Here is an 18,943-nt window from a genome sequence, read left to right on the forward strand (position 1 = left end):
GGTGGAGGTGGAGGGAGGGTTGTGAGGGAGCGCAGGAGAAATTTGGCAAGTGCCCTTGAAAAGAAAGAGCAGGAGAAGAGATGGTTCAGTTCTGAGGACGCAGCAGAGGAGCTGAAGACGGATCATCATGAGGATGGAGTTTTTTTCCAGGATGAAGGCTGCTGGGGTCATTACGCTGACGATGATGATGATCAGCCTTCATCAGATTTATTCTTCTTCTGCTCAGGTTGGTACCGGTGTCTGACCTGGTCATGCTTTTTAAAAAAATAAGAAAAACGTGAAATCATCTATATTTGGACCGAAGGTCTCATAAGACTAATTCAATATAATGTATGTATTCAATCGAATTCAATGTAATTAAAAAAATTACGACTGTTTTTCTTAAATAAAATACATAAGAATAGTTCTTATCATGTTTGCATTTTACTTTTATAGCTTTTAGGCTATAACACTTTAATGTTCCCAGTCTTGGAGATGATATTCCTGAAAAAAAAAGTCATCCCCTAAAGCTAAAATAATGCATGTTTAACATGTCAGCTGACCCCTCTCTAATTAGTAGGACACTGAAGGAACAATTTTGAGTAAAATGAAAATGAAATATATGAAATCAAAAGTTCATATAAAGTTCAAATAAAAAAATCAAGCAAAATGAAGTAAGTTTAATTTTTTTTTTTTACATTGTACTCATGTAACAAAATTTCATGGTAGATTTACATGTAATCTAATTACTTAAGTCAGCATTTTGGGTCTAAATGTTTTTTGAGTAAAAGTTGACATCAAAATGATTTTATATCCAGGTTTTATTTCTTAGAGAGTCAAAAAAGTTGGAACATGATCTGATCAAGAGAAAGATCGTGATCTTTTTTATATTAAAAATATATTTGAGATTATTTATTGAAGCATAGTGCAGTACCACACACTATGATTATAGATATAACAAAGAAAAATCCATTTAGCTCTGTAAATTTGGCCATATGATGTTCATAATCATCTTCTCTTGCAAGTCCTGAGAGCTTCAAGCATGGCTGATATTTTTAGATTCTTCTATGCTAAACATAAACATCAACTCGTTTTTCAAACTCAATTAAACATTTATGCAGACAATCATCGCTGATGATGAGAGCTCGGTCTCCAACTAAGACTGAGCAGTTTTCAAGAATCCAGTTTTCCAACCTGAAGGCAAAGAGCAGCAGGGACACATGTTTCTCAGCATCTGTAATATCCAGATGTTTCTGAGTCAGAACATTCAGCAGAAATGACCTGACCTGGAATTTCAGGCATCACAAACACATATCTTCAAACTGTAGCTTTGTGTGCTTCAAAAAATTAAGATCAAATTGAAGATTCATCTTTCTGACATGTTGGAGAAGGTCCAGCTAGAAGCAGAAAGTATAAGACGACACATTAGGAGTTCTGCTCAGAGCAAAGGTGCACAGGAGCATGACCTTGAATTTGATTCAGGTAAATTTAAATCAAGTGGAGCTCTTTGAACTTTTTAATCTTGTGTACCGTTAAATAATGTCCAAAAAACTAAAATAAAAAAAAAGAAATTCAACGACTATGACACACCCTTAGCCCTGGTCAAATCAATCAAAGTGCACGAACAAATTCTTGTTTTTATTGTCATTAGAGTTTGATTACTCACACCAACACCAAAGTCTGTTTAAATACATAGTAGCTGCAGCTCAGCACGCAGAGCTCAGGTTCACCCTCCTTAGTCTTCACTGCCTGTAAGAAACCAAAGGAACGCCTCCAAACACCGAAAACACAAACCACAGGTTCGCTGTGTGGCAGCAGCGCCGAGTTAAGCTGTGTTTCAACAGTGATTGTGAGGCGAGCGGCCGCTTCTGGTTCAGTTTTCACCCAGGCTTAAATGCAGCTCTGAAAAACCTCACCTCTGTGTGCAGACCTCACACCTGCAAACAGAATGTGATGGTCATCTTCTGCCTCTAGCCAAACAAATTATTACAACCTTGGAAAAACTTTGTGTTTTCATATTTGGGCCTAAAGATAGAATTAATAGTAATTAATGAATATTTATTGTGATAGGAGGCATTTAGAAGTATACACCCACATCCACCGTGCACATTTGAGCTTGAGTCAGCTGATGGTTTTGGTGTTCTGGCCCCAGAATTTACTCAGCTTATTATAAAAGTGCCAAAAAAGACAAAGATTAGATGGAGGAAGGCCTTCTCTAACCCCTCCTCGTCCCGCCCCCACAGGAGTGTCCATCCACTCACGATCTGCTGAACTCGCTGCGGCAGGTGGAGAAGATGCTGGCGGTCCATGAGACGTCCTACCAGCAGAGCCTGCGCTCCCTAAAGAAGAAGATTAGCACCCTGCACAACAGCACCATGGCCGTCTTTAAAATAGGTAAAAAAATAAATGGTAAAAGTGGGAGGAGTTTTTGGTGTAGTGTCCCTGTGGCGGGGCATGGTTTGTGGCGGAGCTGCAGGGGAGGCTGACACACTGGAGCACCGTCAGTTCCTGGTGTCTGTTCCAGATGACCACAGGGTTTGAGCTGGTGTATAACTTTTCTGAGGTCCAGCAGGTGGATTAAGATTATCTCAGACAGAAATGTTTTGCCTTGCAGCATCCTGCCCCAAACCGGATCCCCCCGCTCACGGCCGCAGACTGGGCAGGGTATTTGGCATCGGACACGAGGTCCACTTCCTGTGCAAGTCCGGCTATGAGCTGATTGGTCCTCGGACCCGAGTGTGTCTGGAGTCTCTGAAGTGGAGCGGTCAGCAGCCCATGTGCAGACGTGAGTCTCCGGAGGTCAATCACAGTTCTGCTTCAAAGTTTTGTGCTTCTGTTTTTTTAAACCTGGTTTTTCTTTTCAGACCTCAACAGCACCGCCAACTCCCTCCCCTCCTTCTCTCCCGCTTCTCCCTCCTCCTCCGCCTCCTCTTCGTCATCATTTCCTGCTTCTGCTGCTCTGTCAGCATCCTCTTCAGCAACTTCACTTTCTCACCAGTCACCCACGTCATCCTCTCCCTCCTCTTCAGTACGACCCTCTCACTGCACACACTTCCTGGGCTCCACCCGCTGCACCTGTGACGTGGGCTTCACCATATCAGGCCGTGACAACAACATCTGCACAGGTGATCAGTCCATACCAATAACCACCACATTAACAAAACGCTGATCATTCTCAGCAGTTAAAAAAATCGATTTTCAATGTCTTCGCTTGAGAACCAAAATTGTTGGATGTAAATTTTCTTTCAATCAACCGACCGATTAATCAACTAGAATTTTGCTTGTGTCTGTTTCAGATATCGACGAGTGCCATCTGTTTCCCCTCGGTCAGCCTGGCCTGCTCTGCGTCCATCAGTGCGTGAACACACCCGGCAGCTTCCACTGCATCTGTCCGTCCGGGTACGACCTGACCAGAGACGGCCGCAGCTGCACAGGTCAGAGTTCAGAGGTCATCCTGTTCTATTTGGGGAATGTTTAAGATGGCTGCGCCCTTGTAGTTGTACCTCTCACCTTTGACCTTTCGCATTCAGACATTGACGAGTGTGAAAACCGGATGCACAACTGCACAGCAGACCAGCTGTGTGTGAACACCTACGGAGGTTTCCAGTGCGTGACGGTGGAGTGTCCTCGCTTGAAAAACGCCACGTACATCAAAACATCGTCCATGTAAGAGTACTTACCGACCTTTTTCTCCTCAACCTTCCTCTGAGCTGTTCTCTTCTATCTTACCTTCTGTGTCCCGTTTGTGTCTCCATATCTCCACATAAACCTTTAGTTTGTACAATCTGAAAGTTTGCGAATCTCACTATTTACTTTAAAGGCAAACAGTCTGAGTTTCCAGTTTGCAGCTCACTTTTCACAGTTTCAGCACTACTTGGCAAGTAGTTTTTGATGGTGGACAGACAAACTGGCATCTTCCATGCAAAGTACTGGTGACCATGGCAACCTGTGGTGCCTTAACAATAATAAAAAGGTTTTTGGTACAGCACCAAATACCTGTTTGCAACCAGTTTCACACTAGAAGCAACCACTCAGCAGTGGGTCGAGTGCTAGACACTTTTTCCTATCAACCGATGGTTGCCAAATGATTGCCAACCAGTCTCTAAGTCTGTGTGAGTGGGACTCACTAATATTAACTCGAATAAAGAAAGGTTAGAGTGTGATTTGATCCCCAAAACCAAAACAATCTGTCTGTGATTCAAATGAGCTCAGTGGTGTGATATTTGTCCCATTGGTCAAAAATCAGTCCACATGCTGTTTGAGGCAATCCAGAGAGTTGCAAAACATCTGGAAACTCTCCAAGTTCTATGGACTTTGTCTATTTGTCCAACAACTGTGGATGAAAACAAAACTGACAGTCTGAATTTGAAACTAGCGAACAAGCAGTCAAAAGAATGACTGCCCTGAACTACACTCAATTTAAATCACACATCGAGAGTGCAATTAAACAGCACCCAGAAACACAAAGACACAATCAAAACCATAAACCTGTCACCTCAGAAGAAAAAGAATCAGACATAAAGTCAATGACAGGGACAGCGATAAAGAAATATTTGACAAACAATGACCTCGACCTCACAGTTAACCACTTCCCTCCTCCACCCATCTCTTAGCTCTGGCAGAATCTGGGCTGAGAGTCAGGCTGAGGTTTGGCCTCAGATGAACTGCTAAGTTTTCAGGCTCCAGTTAGCTAATCGGTCAAGAACCTTGAAACGTGTTTACAGCACTGGACATGTTTACCACAGCAGATTGTTCAAGTACTTTTTCCACACCTGGAATCACGGAGATGCCAAATTGCAAAAATTCCCCCAGTCAAACCCAAGAAACTGCAAGACAAATACAGTCAATACAGTAATTGCATGAAAAGCAAATAATATGAGGATTGACCTGATCACTTCTTTGTGGGGAAAACCACCAAAAGAAAAAATAAACTATTGGGAGAACTTACTGTAAAAGTTGCCCATCATTCATCTTCGATTTGAAAGAGGATGTCAAAGGCATGTAATCTGAGCGAGCCTTTTGTTGGACTCACTAGCTAAAGAGGGACTTGGATAAAGATGATTTAGCAAGCCACAAATTCAACACCAACGTTTGCAGAAAACAGCTGTTGTATCATCTGTTTCCTGTATTTTGGTCACAAAAAACATGAAAATTGCAGGCACACAGGCTCTCCAGGGTGTTTGGCTTAGTTCAAGGGTTCTGCAAAATATTTTCTGAGAAGATTTGCAGTGGAAACGTTACTCTGAAGTATTTTAACTATAAAATTTTAACACATCAATTAAAAACTAAGAATCATTTTGCATAAGACTAGAACAAAAGGCAGCAGAGGAAGGATAAAAGACTGTATGTAGTGAAATTCCTCACATTAGTGCCATCACAAAAGAATTTCTAACTTTGATACAAAACCTTTAACAAATATCAACCCTTGATACCATTTTACAAATGCGTCAAATATTAACATTAACAAAAGCCTCTCGAGGTCAAATCTTATCTAAAATATTTTTTTAAGATTTGCATGATTCACAGTTCAAAATAAATCTTTCATTCATTCACGCTCTGTCTGAAATGAGCTGTTTTAACTCACCCCAACCCCCAACCGGCTGCAGAAGATGGCCCCGCCCCTTCCTGAGCCTATTCCTGTCGGAGGTTTCTTCCTGTTAAAAGGGAGTTTTTCCTTCCCACTGTCACCAAAGCGCTTGCTCATAGGGTCATATGATTGTTGGTGTTTTCTCTGTATGTATTATTGTAGGGTCTTTACCTTTACAATATAAAGCGCATTAAGGCAATTGTTTTTGTGATTTGGCGCTCTATCAAAATATAATTGAAAATTGAACTCCTAGGATAACTCTCTCTGACCACTTAGAGAAAAAATATACATATAAACTGTGAGTTTAGTGGCAGTCCATGTTTCAGACCATCTGAGCTTTTGGCTCACAGAGGTTACTTGTATATATGCTGAGTTATTATCACTCAACTTTTGTTATGTTTAATATGAACGTTCACTACTGGGACAGAACATATATGACAGAAAACACTAACTCTGTCAAACATTTCAGCCATGTATGTCTAAAAAACACCGTCCCAAACCTAACTCTGAATCTGGGAGGGTGCAGAGTACGCCTGCACTCTCTCCAGCATATAACAAACAAAATCATGTGTTCACTTTCAGTGTTTGTGTCAATTTCTGAGAAAAGCAGGTCCTTACCCATGAGTACAAGAGCAGGGTATCATTTCAGGAGACTAGGATCATTTCAGGATTTTAACAGATTACTCTGGGGATGACTAAACAATCATGGCGTCTCTGGAGAACCATAAACAATCAGACTGGATTCTACTATAGAGGAGACAGGAAGTCGATGAAGATGAAGAATACAAGAATGCGTTCCAACCCGCAACCACACTTTGTTGGAGATGTAGAAGATGTTTTTGACCCAAGACTGACCTCAGATGTTTTTTTGCTAACTATGACTCACAAGCTAACCATGAAGTGTAGCTTTACGTGGTAGGAGGCATTAGCATGCTGAAGATAATCAGATTAAACTGGATTAAAAAGATATACGTCACAGAGTGATGAATATAAAAGCATTTTACAGGAAGTGAAAAGAGTTATTCAAAACCAATCGGTGCCCTCAAAAGAGTCATCACAAAGACAGAACGATAGCTTGAAAAGTTTAATTAATTTTCTCTAACTAATAATCTGCACTTCTCTCAAATTACAGCTAAATCACCTTTTTCAGATCATGTCAAGCATCCAAACAGGTTTCTTCTCTCTCGCTCTCTCGTTCTAATCATCATGTTTTGTCTGGTTTGCTGTATCAGCTAACTTTTTTTTCGAACTTTATTTGAAATGATAAAGCGAACAGTCAGTCATTCCAGTTCAGTTTGTACAGTAGACATACAGGGCAAATAACAGTAACAATATACAGTACAATGAAGTAAGAAGGATTATTTCTGAATGAATTTCAATCAATGATAAACCTTTTTTATTGGAAGTCAATTTAAGAGAGTTTAAGTAATATTCAATTTCAATCAAAAACAAATTAAATGATGAGTTTTGAAATTTGTATCAGCTAACTTATCATATAAGTAGCACTAACACATGACACTTTTTTATTAGAGTTTAGCATCAAGTCCTTCTGTGAGCTCGATCTAGTCAGTTAAGAAACGCTGGTTGTGTCAGTTGCTTTAACGACAGGTGCAGTAGAGGGGCAACCATGAGAAAACTCGAAAACAGGAATGGTTTAGCTTGAGGCGATACGTGGACCTCACAGAGGTTTCACAGGTAATCCGACTCCTTCAGGAAGGCACATCAGGACATTCCTGGGTTTTCGTGCATTTTAAAGACCCATTTTTACTCCTTGGCTTTTAATTCTGTAGGAGTCTGTCATTATTTTATTCTTATTATTTTCCTTTCCTTTTAAATGTTACCTGATTATTCTATTGTACTGTACTTTTAAAAACAACAACTGTGGACCAAAGTGCTACATAAATAAAACTGATTTGATTTGGATCTTTGATTTTTTAAGCAGTGCATGTGAATCTATGAGGCCACATTCAGGCTTGGGAACGGTGGACTCTTTATGATTGCAATAACCCTCAAGTGTGAGGTGACATCACAGGGTCCATGTAGTGCTTTAAAAGTAGACGCTACTCTGAAAGCTGTCTGGACATGTCCAAAAAGATGGTCTTAAGGAGAAGTGAGCCAGTTTTAGAAAATCTTTTTGATCACATGTTAGTTAGTTGTCCTTCTGTAATTGAGTATGTTGAAATCTTGTTCTTCCATTTATCCAATTCAGTGCTGCTGAGGGCAGCTGAAGCCCTGAGGCCTCGGTCTGCTGTTTTTTGTACTTGTTCATCTTAGATTAGGACAGAGAGCAGGCCGGTTGTTCCATAAGAATGACTAAAACCTGTGAATAACTGAAAACCAATAATGTTTACCCTCTTTGTGTTCTTTCAGGCGGTGTGAGAGGAACCCGTGCATGCTGGGAGACAAGCCATGCACTCAGGCACCAAACTCCATCTCCTTCCACTTCCTCTCTGTAGTGTCCAACATGTCCGCCCCGCGCATCCTCTTCCGGGTGTCTGCCGCTCGCGTGCTGGGCGACACGCTGCGATTCGGCCTCGCCGGCGGTCGCAGCCGGGGCCACTTTAGTGTGCAGCGCTCGGGCAGACAGACGGGCACCCTCCTCCTGGTGACGCCCATCAAGGGGCCGGCCACGCTAGAAGCCGAGGTGGAGATGAGCGAGCTGGAGCACAACACCCTGCTGGGCCGCTACCTCACCAAGGTCACCCTGTTCGTGTCTCCGTACGAGTTTTAGAAAGGAAGCGATGACGGTTACCCGGGGTTTGTAGAAGGAGATAAGCTGAACTCTGACTGTACTGATGAAGACGTTTCAGGGCAGGATGAAGAGTGGACGTGGAACCACTGAGTGTTTTTGACCTCTTTGTAGGTGACTAACTGTAATTTTCTAGTTCTTTTCAAAAATATGAATTTTGTATATAGAGCATAACATAGCCAGATCCAAGAAGACCTAATAGTTAGTATTTAGGATTTTGAAGTGGGCCTGCTCTGCCTTACATCATTTTCTTGACATATGTGTAATATGTTGTTTTTGAACACAACCAGATAAGTTTCAGATAATGAGGTGAGCACATGTAGAAGTAAACCTTGTGAGACAAAAGCTCAGGCTTCACAAAGTTGTTTTTTTTCTACTGTTGGAATGATGTTACCAAGTAGTAGATATTCCTAATATGGTCATCTTAAGTCCCTCCCATACACTTTTGTTTTTGGGAAGGACAGCCAATCAGAGACAGTTGCCTTAATAAGAAACATGAACTGACAGGAATAAATTAAAGTTGTTGTTTGTTTGTTTTTATAAAGACCTTGACTCTGTTGGGTCCCACCTAGCATCACATTCTTCAATATTTTAAATTATTTTGTATTGAAAAACAATCTTTAAAAAAAACCAAAAAACATTCTAACTAATCTAATGTTTGTTACATGTCGTTTTTAAGAGTCTGTTCTCTACCAAAGTCACTTCTGTAGAAAGCTAACACTAACTTGGACTTAGACTGCTAGGATGCTACGCTACACTGGCACTACTTAGTGCACCATTCTAAGTATGGATGTTAGAGTACAACCTGTACATTCTCCTTATTGGTTTAGTTCATATTAAAAGGTTTAATACTGCTTTTTACACACATGTTTATACAAAACCTTCCTTCAGTCATATAGAGCTACTCTACGGATGCCATCATTAAAATATGGAGCTGGAAATGAGGAAATTCAGTGACCCTGGACGCAAAACAAAAGTCAGCGAACTGGAGCACAAATTCAGCCAAACCAGTTAATTAAAGGTTGCGCAAATTATATGTTTGAGAAAGTCCTTCCATCACCTCTGAAAAACTACAGGTAAAAGTTCATGTCACTTTCAATTTTAAAACACATGCAGGGATGTGTCGCCCACATTTGTTTTTTTATGTTTACAACTGTGGTTATTGTTTTCCAGTCCATTCACTGGAACAATAAAAACCATAAACAACGCATCCATTCAACCATCCATCATCTTACTTCCACTGATTCAGGTCAGGAGCCTAACCCAGCTAGTTGAGCTAAATGAACATGAAAGGAAGCACAAAGGTTTCTGTAACATGTTCAAACAACTGAAGCTGATATCATCACTTATTCAAAAGTTCTGTTTTCTCAAACTCTGTAAGAAAAATGAGGCATTTTGTGTTTTAATATTTTCTTGTGCTGAGGATGTTGTGGATCTCATGAAAACAGTGACTCTGTTTCCTAACTTTAACCACATGATAGCAACCTTGACTTCAGCGATGACAAACTAAACCTCAAGCTTCACTCGTGTGCAGGAATCAAACTACTTCTGGGAACCAGCTGTGTGCAGGAGATAAGAAACTTTTATCCGCCATTTGAACAAGTTAAATGAATTCCAGGAACAAGTTCATTATCTTGTTCTCAAATCAAATCAAATCACTTTTATTGTCACATCACATGTGCAGGCACACTGGCACAGCACATGCGAGTGAAATTCTTGTGTGCGAGCCCCACAAGCAACAGAGATGTGCAAACACAACAACACAAACGAGCAAAATACAAGAATGGCCAACCTGAAACTAATAAATATATGTACAATATATAATAGTGTATGCATTTCTGGATGTGTATACTAAATATTTTCCTACGTGTGTGTGTGTGTATACACATTTTTACAAATTAAATAGTAAAAAATAATAATAATAATAAAAAAAAAATAATAATAATAATAATAAAATATATAAAATATACAGAGTTGAATATGTGCAAAACAAGTGGCATTTATATACAGTGTGGAGTGCATAATGTTGAATGTTCTCAGGAGGTATTGGTGTGATTTTGTTTTTAAGGGTAATTGTATTGTGAAAAGAAGTTATCCTCTTGTGGGAAATGAGAACACCTGGAACGAGATATTGTCTTCTGGGAACGAGTTAGTTAAATGTTCCCTTCATAAAACATTTTTGAAGCTCTGTAAGACCATAAAAATGTATCCAGCATAATGAAAAGACATCATTTAACCCCGAACACAGCTTAGCACATCTAACCGTCTGTAAATTGTCTAAGCAATCGTTTTATTGGATTTTCCAATGATTCAAATACTGAGAAGCATTTAACCCTGTAACGTATTTGACATGAGTTTTTGAGACCTCTACATCATCAGTGTGACGATTTTTGTTCCTAAATAAATTGCCCCAAAACGCTGAATGGAATAAAGTAAAATAATTTATATGGCAATTATTTCATGATTCATCAGGCTTTGCAAGGTGAAGGATTCTGGAAAAACCTGCGGTGATTTACCTGATGATAACGTCATCAGAGGTGCTGATACACCGTGGCTGTGCAGGCTCAGCATTTTTACTCTGTATTAAAACTTCAAGGTCTTTGCTGATACTGTTCGCAAACTTTGTATTATGATTTTCCCCAAACTACAGAATAAACACATTTACCTCGACATCGCGTCAGCCTTTAACATGTGCCGAGTTAAAAGCTGTAAATAATGGAAGGTATGTTTTTTGTCTTGAAATGTTAAAAACATAAACTGTAGTTTGTCTTTTGTGCAGTATATGACTTCCATGCGTTTCGGTCTGCAGGGCTGAAGAATTTAACACGGCTCTGCGAGACGGCCCGAAGCCTCCACGGGTCAGACAGAACACATAAAAACAGGCAGCACAAACGCAGACATGTATGTTTACCCTGCATGCCTGCAGAGAGTCTCACAGAGTACAGAGAGCACAGCGCAGAACACAGATGTTTGAGGAGAAGCATCCACACTGCCAGATCAGCCCCACCATGAGACAAGGGGAATATCATGATGGAATACAACGTTCCCTGCATTTGATTATTTTCCCCCCTTTAGTTTAATTGGAATCACTTCATACGTTCACATCTTTAAGTACCTTGTTGTGGTCTCAGCTTAGTAACGTATCAAAAACTCTCCAGAAATATGCAGGCGGTTTTAAAGGTCTCATTAATTCAAAGCAGTTGGTTATTGTAGTTTTAGCAAGTTTAATGCAAAGATGAGGAAATGCTCAGTAAATTGAGAAAATACGTAAATCACATTTATCGTCCTCGTGGAAATTCTGTTAGTCTTTGCAGCAATGGCCAGATAAATGCTGCTTAGCAACAACAAGGAAGTCACCACGAATCAAAACACCGCCAAGCTCGAGAGTCACGCACCTCATATCAGCCAGGTTTGTTCAGGAGATTTAGAAAAGATATCAGTGTTTCAGGAAAAGTGGTCCACCACTGACGACTCACAAGCCTGTGTCAGGGAGGGAAACTAGGCAGAGCAAGTTTAAGGCTATCACGCTTATTCACATCCCACTCTGACCTTTATGCTCTTTGCTTCCAGGTTCATCTGCAGGATAGAGTTAGGCACTCAAAATACTTTGTTTTCATGGTTCAGGTACATCCATGTCCGCCTAAAACGTTGCCCTACCTAATAAAGCTTAGTGTGAAAGTCAGAAGAAAACTGTTCTTAGGGGAAGTAAAGATCTACTCTCAGTTGTGAGAGTGTATCAAAGCACCTGGATGTGTTCGTTCAGGCCTTCACTGATGCACACACAGGTGATGTCACCCAGTATTTCAGTTTAGACAGTGCTCGGCCCCACCCAGTTTGAAGGGAAAGCGGGTGGATTCATGGCTGCATCACTGTTGGGCGCTCCGGCTTTTGTGCACCATTTCATTCTGTGAGTGAAGGTCTATTGTTCTGGATAATGGAGCGAGTGCTGTTCACAAATAGAAGCAGGAAAGACCAGAGTGAAAAACACTGGAGCCGCAGGCTGCAGAGGGGAAGCCAGATTACAGCAAAACGCCTAAAACAATGGTGGGCTGTAACGTAAAAGGTACTGTGTGTGATTTAGTTTGCACAACCGCAAAACATGTCCTTTAATTCAGAGGAAGTTTCACTGCATTCATTCACGTTTTGGGGCTTAACTTTGTACTGCATTGTGCAGCGAGCAACCGAGAGAGTCTATAGTTGGAGATGAGAGTGAAGCCACAGCACTGCAACTGTCTGGATGTTGATGTTTGAGGCCACTGACGGGATTTTGCTTGAGAGCTGCAGTCTGACAACGAAGGACGCCACCACATGGTTTTGATTTTTTGTGATCGCCCACTGCAAACTCAAACTTTCAACCACGGAGGACAGTTTTAGTCTCACGAGGCTTTGATTTGTCTCCGAGGCAGTGTGGTATATAAAGTGTTTTTAGTGATGTGCCTGGTTACACAAACACTAGTTTAAATAGTTGGGCCACCTTGTGGTACAAATTGGAACTACATGCAAGTACAGCCCGATCCACACTTTGCTCGAGCTGGTCTCTTCCAACACTACACGCAGATTTTTGGACACAGCGGTTTCTTAAGATGAGAACTTTTAACCTTTCAAAATTAAATTGGGATTTTTTTTAAGCTTCAAAAAAACTGAGCTGAAGCCCCACAAACTGATGTGAAAACAAAGAAAAGTTTTACCATAATTACCTAAAGAATAGGAAACTTATTTCCTAAATGTAAGGGTCTGTTCTGAAGGCATCTTAAACTTACTCATTGATGCCACATAAATATCACTTCAGCAACCGAAGTGCATTTTTAGCAAATCTCAATTTTTCCATATTATAAAAGCAGACACATATACATATGCCATATACATGGACACCCGCTCTGGCTCCTATTCATTTACATCCAGATGTCACACAAATACCTCACTGTAGAAACAAACATCTGTCCCACTTGGAATCAAACATTTCCTCAAAGTTTATATAGATGCACAAAAAAAAAGCACTACATTTAGTGCAGGGCTCAAGTATTACCACATGTACAGATATTACATTTCACAGCGTAAATTCTGGTTGAGCCGGATTTGAAATAAAGAAACAGTGGAGTAGAAACCTTGCAGACTTTATTATTATCATTAACAAACTGTCCAATTTTTCATCTGTACAACAACAACAAAAGAAAAAAAGTGGACAAAAAAAACCCCAAACCAATCAGGAGCTCAATGGATTCAAACAAACAAACAAGAGAGTTTTACAAAAAGATCGGTCAAATACGCCACACGTCACCCTCTGTTGGGTGCAACAGGTCGTCTGGGATGTCCTGTACAGCGGGACGGCGGTTAGGCACACTTCGATTTAAAAACAAACAAAATCTGATGGAAAAAAGGCATTTCAATGAAGCAGAACGTCTCATTTACAAGCAGAGAGGGCAGCGCTCACCACGCCAAGCTTCAACAGTTAGAAGGGGAACGGTACATGTAGTTTACAGCAAGTTATCGTCACTCAGTATCATACACATGTACATGTGATCAGCTCACGCAGGGAGAGGAGAGGCCCTCGATTTAGTGTTTGCTCACACGTGTTTATATGAGACTGAACGCCTCCTCGGGCATCGACCTGCAGGCTGAGCGTCGCAAACACGCCCTCCGAGCAATCCGTCCTCCTCTACAGAACCACAGACTATATATGTCTGTGTATATGCTTTTACAGAGCCAGAGTGACCGTATCTGGACGAGAGGGGAGAGTTGTAAACTGTGTGAGTGTGCATAACCTGCCAGTTAGTGTTAAAGGTAACATTTGTAACACTTTCACCACCAGGGGGCAGAATTCTTCCAGGGGGTGTACTGAAATATTTCTGCCTTCCCTTAAGAGACTAAGAACATGCTCTTAATCTCTTGCCTTGTTGCCCCATCTCGTGGTAAAAACTGGTATGCACCTGGCAATATCTCATGCTTTGTTAAATGCTGTTGAGACAACTTTACAGTAACAGAGTCATTAGTGGCAAGTAACAAGCGAAAAAATAAAGACAATGCCACGATTACTAAAGCAGAGACCTGTTGGATGGTTTGTTAGAAGAATTACCTGCACGTCAAAGTCATATTCATTATCATCATCATCATCAAAGGAGAAGACACCCGAAACACGTTCCAGAGCTCAGTGATTCTAATTAGTTGCCAGTGTCGGCACACCCTCACCCAACTTTAAGTCTTCACAAAGTTGGACCAGGTGAGCTACGAATGAATTTACCCAGAGTGCAGCTATGAAGGAGAAACCATCTACAGAGATCAAAATGATTTTTGTGACAAGCTTTAAACATTTTTATTTCTGCGGTAACCTTGAACACTGACTCATGCTGGAGTCGGCATCAAGTTGACAATGGCGGAACTGCATTCTGCTGCTCGACACTGCCTCAGGTGAACCTACACAACTTCTGTTGAACTGATGGATGTTAATGTTAAAATTAAAAAAAAAAAAAAAAATTACAATGTTTCTAATAACGAGGCCAGTGTATGTACAGTAACTGGAAAGCTCAGGCTTCAGGCTGCTCTACATCCTGGATCTGTATGATGAGAGAGAGAAAAAGAGAAGATATCCTTAATCCGGTCATCTCAGGCACACAAGCCTTACCCCCATCTGCTGCTCAGACCTCTTTCTTAGGAGGAACAGTCAACCAGTAGGAAGCAAATAAAGATTATTTGGAACCAGGAATCATGCAAAGTGACTCTGGTCAAGCCCAAGAATAAAAACACGGAGCTGGAGGCATGCAGCATTTCAAAATCCGCACTGTCCCACGTGAAAATCCACTAGTTCCTCAAGGAGTTCGACACCTGGAGGTGTTCACACCTTTGCTGCCTCCCCCCGCCCTGCCTCTCCTCTCCCTCCTCCCACCCCTCCTGCAGGAAGAAGGGAGTCTCGCTGGAGAAAAGGCAACCAGAGAACATTCAAATAATAGATGAAAAAAAAAAAAAAAAAAAGTAAACAAATAAATAAGGCTATGACAAAACAATATATATATATTTATAGATATTTAAAAAAAAAAAAAAAAAAAAAAAAGAACGAAAGATGTGCAATGATTCCAGTATCATTTTTACACAAAAATGTTCACATCTCTATAGTAATCTAGAATTGTTTCTTTTTTGTCTTTATTTTTTTCCTGCATTGCTTCTCAGCTTTTTCGTGCCAACCAGCACAAAACCGACAGCCACTCTGCGCGGCGATGGGCGGCAATCAAAACGTCTGGTTTCCATCCCAGTCTGAGCAGAGTGATGTTTTAAAAAAAAAAAAAAAAAAAAATCCCACCCGAGATGGCAATGATGGGAGCAGCAGGTGGACACACACGGTGCATTTATGACACAGGCTGTGCTGTGGGAAAATAAGACACCGGATTGATGAGGTTTCTCCATCTGGAGAAAACAAACAAAAAAACCCAAGTAAAATAACCACAAGCGATTCCGGTTGTAGCGAGTTGGCCAAAGTGTGTGAGGTGCAACTCTGTGGCCCCACCCTCGCCTCTTTATCTGTGGCTCGGTCGAGGGCTGGCTGGCACCGCCCACTTGGCAGTCCCTTGGCGATAAAATCTAATATGAATCAGCACAAAAAAAAGAAGGGGGGAAAAAAGTGTAATAAACTCCAAAAACCTGTTCAAGCAGAAGGAGAAAACAATCTGGCGGCATAAAGACAGTTTGGATCTCACACACACCCTCACAGCAACACACACTCGCGCTCACACACACATACCTTCACAGCAACACACACTCTTATCAATAAAATACTGGAGTCATTAAACTGCTCTATTACACATGAGCATTTGCCCACCCTGCATTCTACACATTTACACCTACGCATTTCATTTTTTCACCTTGACTTATAACCGTTGACCTCCGACCCCACATTCTTACCAATTCCCCTCCCTATCCTTGCCCCTTAAACCAACAGCAAAAAGAGAAAGAGTTAAAAAACAAACAAAAAAAAACCCTCCAGATATATCAGATAAGAATGTGTGAAAATCTCTGACAGCTAGGATTGTGGGTAATGTCATTCCCATGTAGATGGCCCCAGCTGTGAGAGAGGGTGAAAAAGCTTGCAGGAGGAAAGTAAAGACGATGCGGTGGACTTTCAGGAGCATCAGGGGTGAAATGGCGAGGAGGTCTTTTTCAGTTGCGGTCGTTAAATATGTCCTGACCCCAGAGGGGGGGGCGGAGTCTACCTGTCCTTGAGCTCCTGAGTGACTCGCTTGGTGAACCTGCCGCAGAACAGCCCCATCATGAAGAGCAGCGCCACACCGGCACAGATCACGGTCAGGATGTAGTTCTTGGACGGCGATGTCATCACCTGCATGGCCAAGTCCCCAAGTCCCTCAGCAGGCGCCACCTGGTGGACGGCAGAGAGAAAGAATTAAAAGCCTGCGTCATTTCAGAGGGAAAATAAAAGCACCTTTAAACTTTTGTGCAAATTAATTATTCAAAAATATTTCGATAAAAAATAAAAATGTGTTCAATCGCCCAATTATGAGGTAAAAGCATGTTGAATTAAAGTAATCAATTTCAAAATAAAAGTCTCTTAAAACTGACTCAAAAAGGTCAAAGGCGACAACTTCAGGTTTAATCTTGTGTTTTCAGGTTTAAAGCAGGTTTAAAGCTGGTTTTAATGACCACTAACATAGCAACCTATGCTGCAGGCCTAACTTACTCTGGAGCAGGTAATGTGACGATAAGAGAGCAAGACATACAAAATCACCACCAGTCAGAGCTCTGGAAAATAGCACTCCCACTCTTGGAAGATCCTGCGATAGATTAAGTGAAGCCAAATCATGTAACTCGGTCCTTGTTATGCTGAACTTGATTGATAGCACCTGCAGACCTCCACCCTCCTCAAATGTGCGCACGTGTGTCACAGGTGTTTCCCTGCTCGGTGCGTGTACCTTGGCAGCGTAGCTCCACATATCGATGCGATCCTGAAGTCTCTTCTTGCACTCGGGCTGCAGACGGATACGTTTGTCCTGCAGCGCTTCCATCAGGCACGACATTTCTGATGGGACACAAAACTTCCATTAGATATAAATAAACTGAAAGACAAACAGAATTTGGATGGATGGATTGTAGTTTCTGTGTATTATGCAGAAGAAGCAGTTTGTTTCTGCTACCTTTTCTCTACCTGATTAAAAATAAATAACATTGCATTGCAGGAGTCAGCAAAATTAAAGTTTGCCCTTCTTTTGTTCTGACGGCCGCTGAATAGCAGCCAGTCGTTGAAATAAAAAGTGGGATGTTTGTTTTTCGTGTCTGAGTCACATGACTTCTGAGTGAGTTTGACTCACGGCGTCCTTTGCCGGGTGGGATGGCAGCACAGTGGTGTTTGATGTCCAGAGCGCAGGCCGTGTGAAGGACGGGGTCGACATAGATGTCCGCCTTACTCTCCTTCAGCATGTTCAACACCTCCTGCGGGGTCAGCGTGGGAGAGGAGGAGCATAAATGTGTTGTTAGAAAAGCTTCTAGAAAGAAAGGATCATGAGTTGATTCTGTAGTGCGATTCCTCCTTTTCTTTATAAAAGATTCATTTAAACATTGATGCCAGAAAATAGCCACAGTTACATCACTGTAACTCAAAGAGGTACGCTTGATTTCTATCATAAGAATAAGAGTTTGTAAATGAAAATGAAATAATAAAAGAAACGGTTACTTTGCGTCTACAGCTGAAACTGAAATCCAAATGATGGTCTGTTTGTCTGAGTGGTCAGTGAAGGCAGCGGTGAGCTCGTTTTACCTTCTTACATCCTTCCTTCTTGAGCTTCAGCAGGTTGATTTTCAGACATTCCTCCACCTGTCCTGTCTGCTCCTGAGCTGCTGCCTCCTCTGTACACAGACTGGAGATCTGCAAACACACAATAATCAATAAAAAGCCATTAATGCTGTCAGAGCCCCTCTGAGCTCCTGCCTGCTCACTGTGAGTCACATTCTGGCTTCTCAGCAGCGCTTCAATAATCCATATTTTTAAACTCTGATGATATTTCTCTCTTAAATCTGTTGCCTCAGTCACGATCCAGTCATCTTTTGTTCGACATCTTCTGACAGAACGAAGCGTAGGAGCAACACGTGTGCATGAAAGACATTCATATTTTTACTCTGTTTAATTTTAGCACTTGTGTTGTTTTCATGAACATATTTAGCTGCTTTTTGCATGCATGCCTTCAAATGTAAAGGTGCACAGGAAGGTCATATCCATGTTTCCCCCTCTAAATGATCCAAAAGAACCCAGAAGCAAGTAGAACGTAAAAGTACAGCTGATATCTGTGCAGTAATTTATTACCAAGCAGCTGGCACCTCCTGCTGGAGACATGACTACATCACAGCGAATGTCAGCCGTTTTTATTCCTTAATATTTACCCAATAAGAATAATTATGACGCATGTGCTCGGGCACAAAATGAACACCTGAGTTAGGATGGAGTGATGGGAAGAATAAACTGTGTGTCACAGTGAAAGTGGAGAGCAGCAAACCTCTTCTGCACACTGGATCTGCAGCTGAGGGTCCAGTCTGTAGTCCAACGCCGACTCCTGCAGGATGACCCGGATCTGATCCTCGCAGTCAGGAGACAAACGCTGCCACACACACAAAAATAAACTTTTATTCCACAAATA

The 18,943-nt window shown here is 41.4% G+C and overlaps 2 protein-coding genes across 6 annotated transcripts in view; one reads left to right on the plus strand and one right to left on the minus strand.

Annotated features, from left to right (window-relative positions):
- Positions 1-18,943, minus strand: part of LOC113025114 (Golgi apparatus protein 1-like) — a 155,968-nt gene that overhangs the window by 105,596 nt on the left and 31,429 nt on the right. For 2 of the 5 annotated variants that reach the window (XM_026172547.1, XM_026172544.1), the window contains 6 exons: positions 18,803-18,904; positions 18,070-18,177; positions 17,624-17,744; positions 17,228-17,334; positions 16,514-16,677; positions 15,388-15,884 (listed from right to left, as the gene is read on the minus strand). In XM_026172547.1, coding sequence (XP_026028332.1) covers positions 15,821-15,884; positions 16,514-16,677; positions 17,228-17,334; positions 17,624-17,744; positions 18,070-18,177; positions 18,803-18,904 — 666 coding nt within the window. In that variant the 3' untranslated portion in view covers positions 15,388-15,820. Of the gene's footprint in view, positions 1-13,413; positions 14,867-15,387; positions 15,885-16,513; positions 16,678-17,227; positions 17,335-17,623; positions 17,745-18,069; positions 18,178-18,802; positions 18,905-18,943 lie in introns of those variants that run through there. The other 3 variants (XM_026172546.1, XM_026172548.1, XM_026172549.1) reach the window with 3 other exon arrangements.
- On the plus strand, positions 78-8,844 carry LOC113025116 (fibulin-7-like). Its single transcript, XM_026172554.1, has 7 exons — positions 78-226; positions 2,223-2,373; positions 2,594-2,764; positions 2,844-3,104; positions 3,276-3,413; positions 3,510-3,645; positions 7,937-8,844. Exons 1-7 carry the CDS (start codon positions 128-130, stop codon positions 8,295-8,297), a joined length of 1,317 nt encoding a protein of 438 aa, XP_026028339.1. The 5' UTR covers positions 78-127; the 3' UTR covers positions 8,298-8,844.

The sequence above is a fragment of the Astatotilapia calliptera genome, chromosome 7 (genome assembly GCF_900246225.1).
Source record: "Astatotilapia calliptera chromosome 7, fAstCal1.2, whole genome shotgun sequence".
In the NCBI taxonomy this organism is placed as follows: Eukaryota; Metazoa; Chordata; class Actinopteri; order Cichliformes; family Cichlidae; genus Astatotilapia; species Astatotilapia calliptera.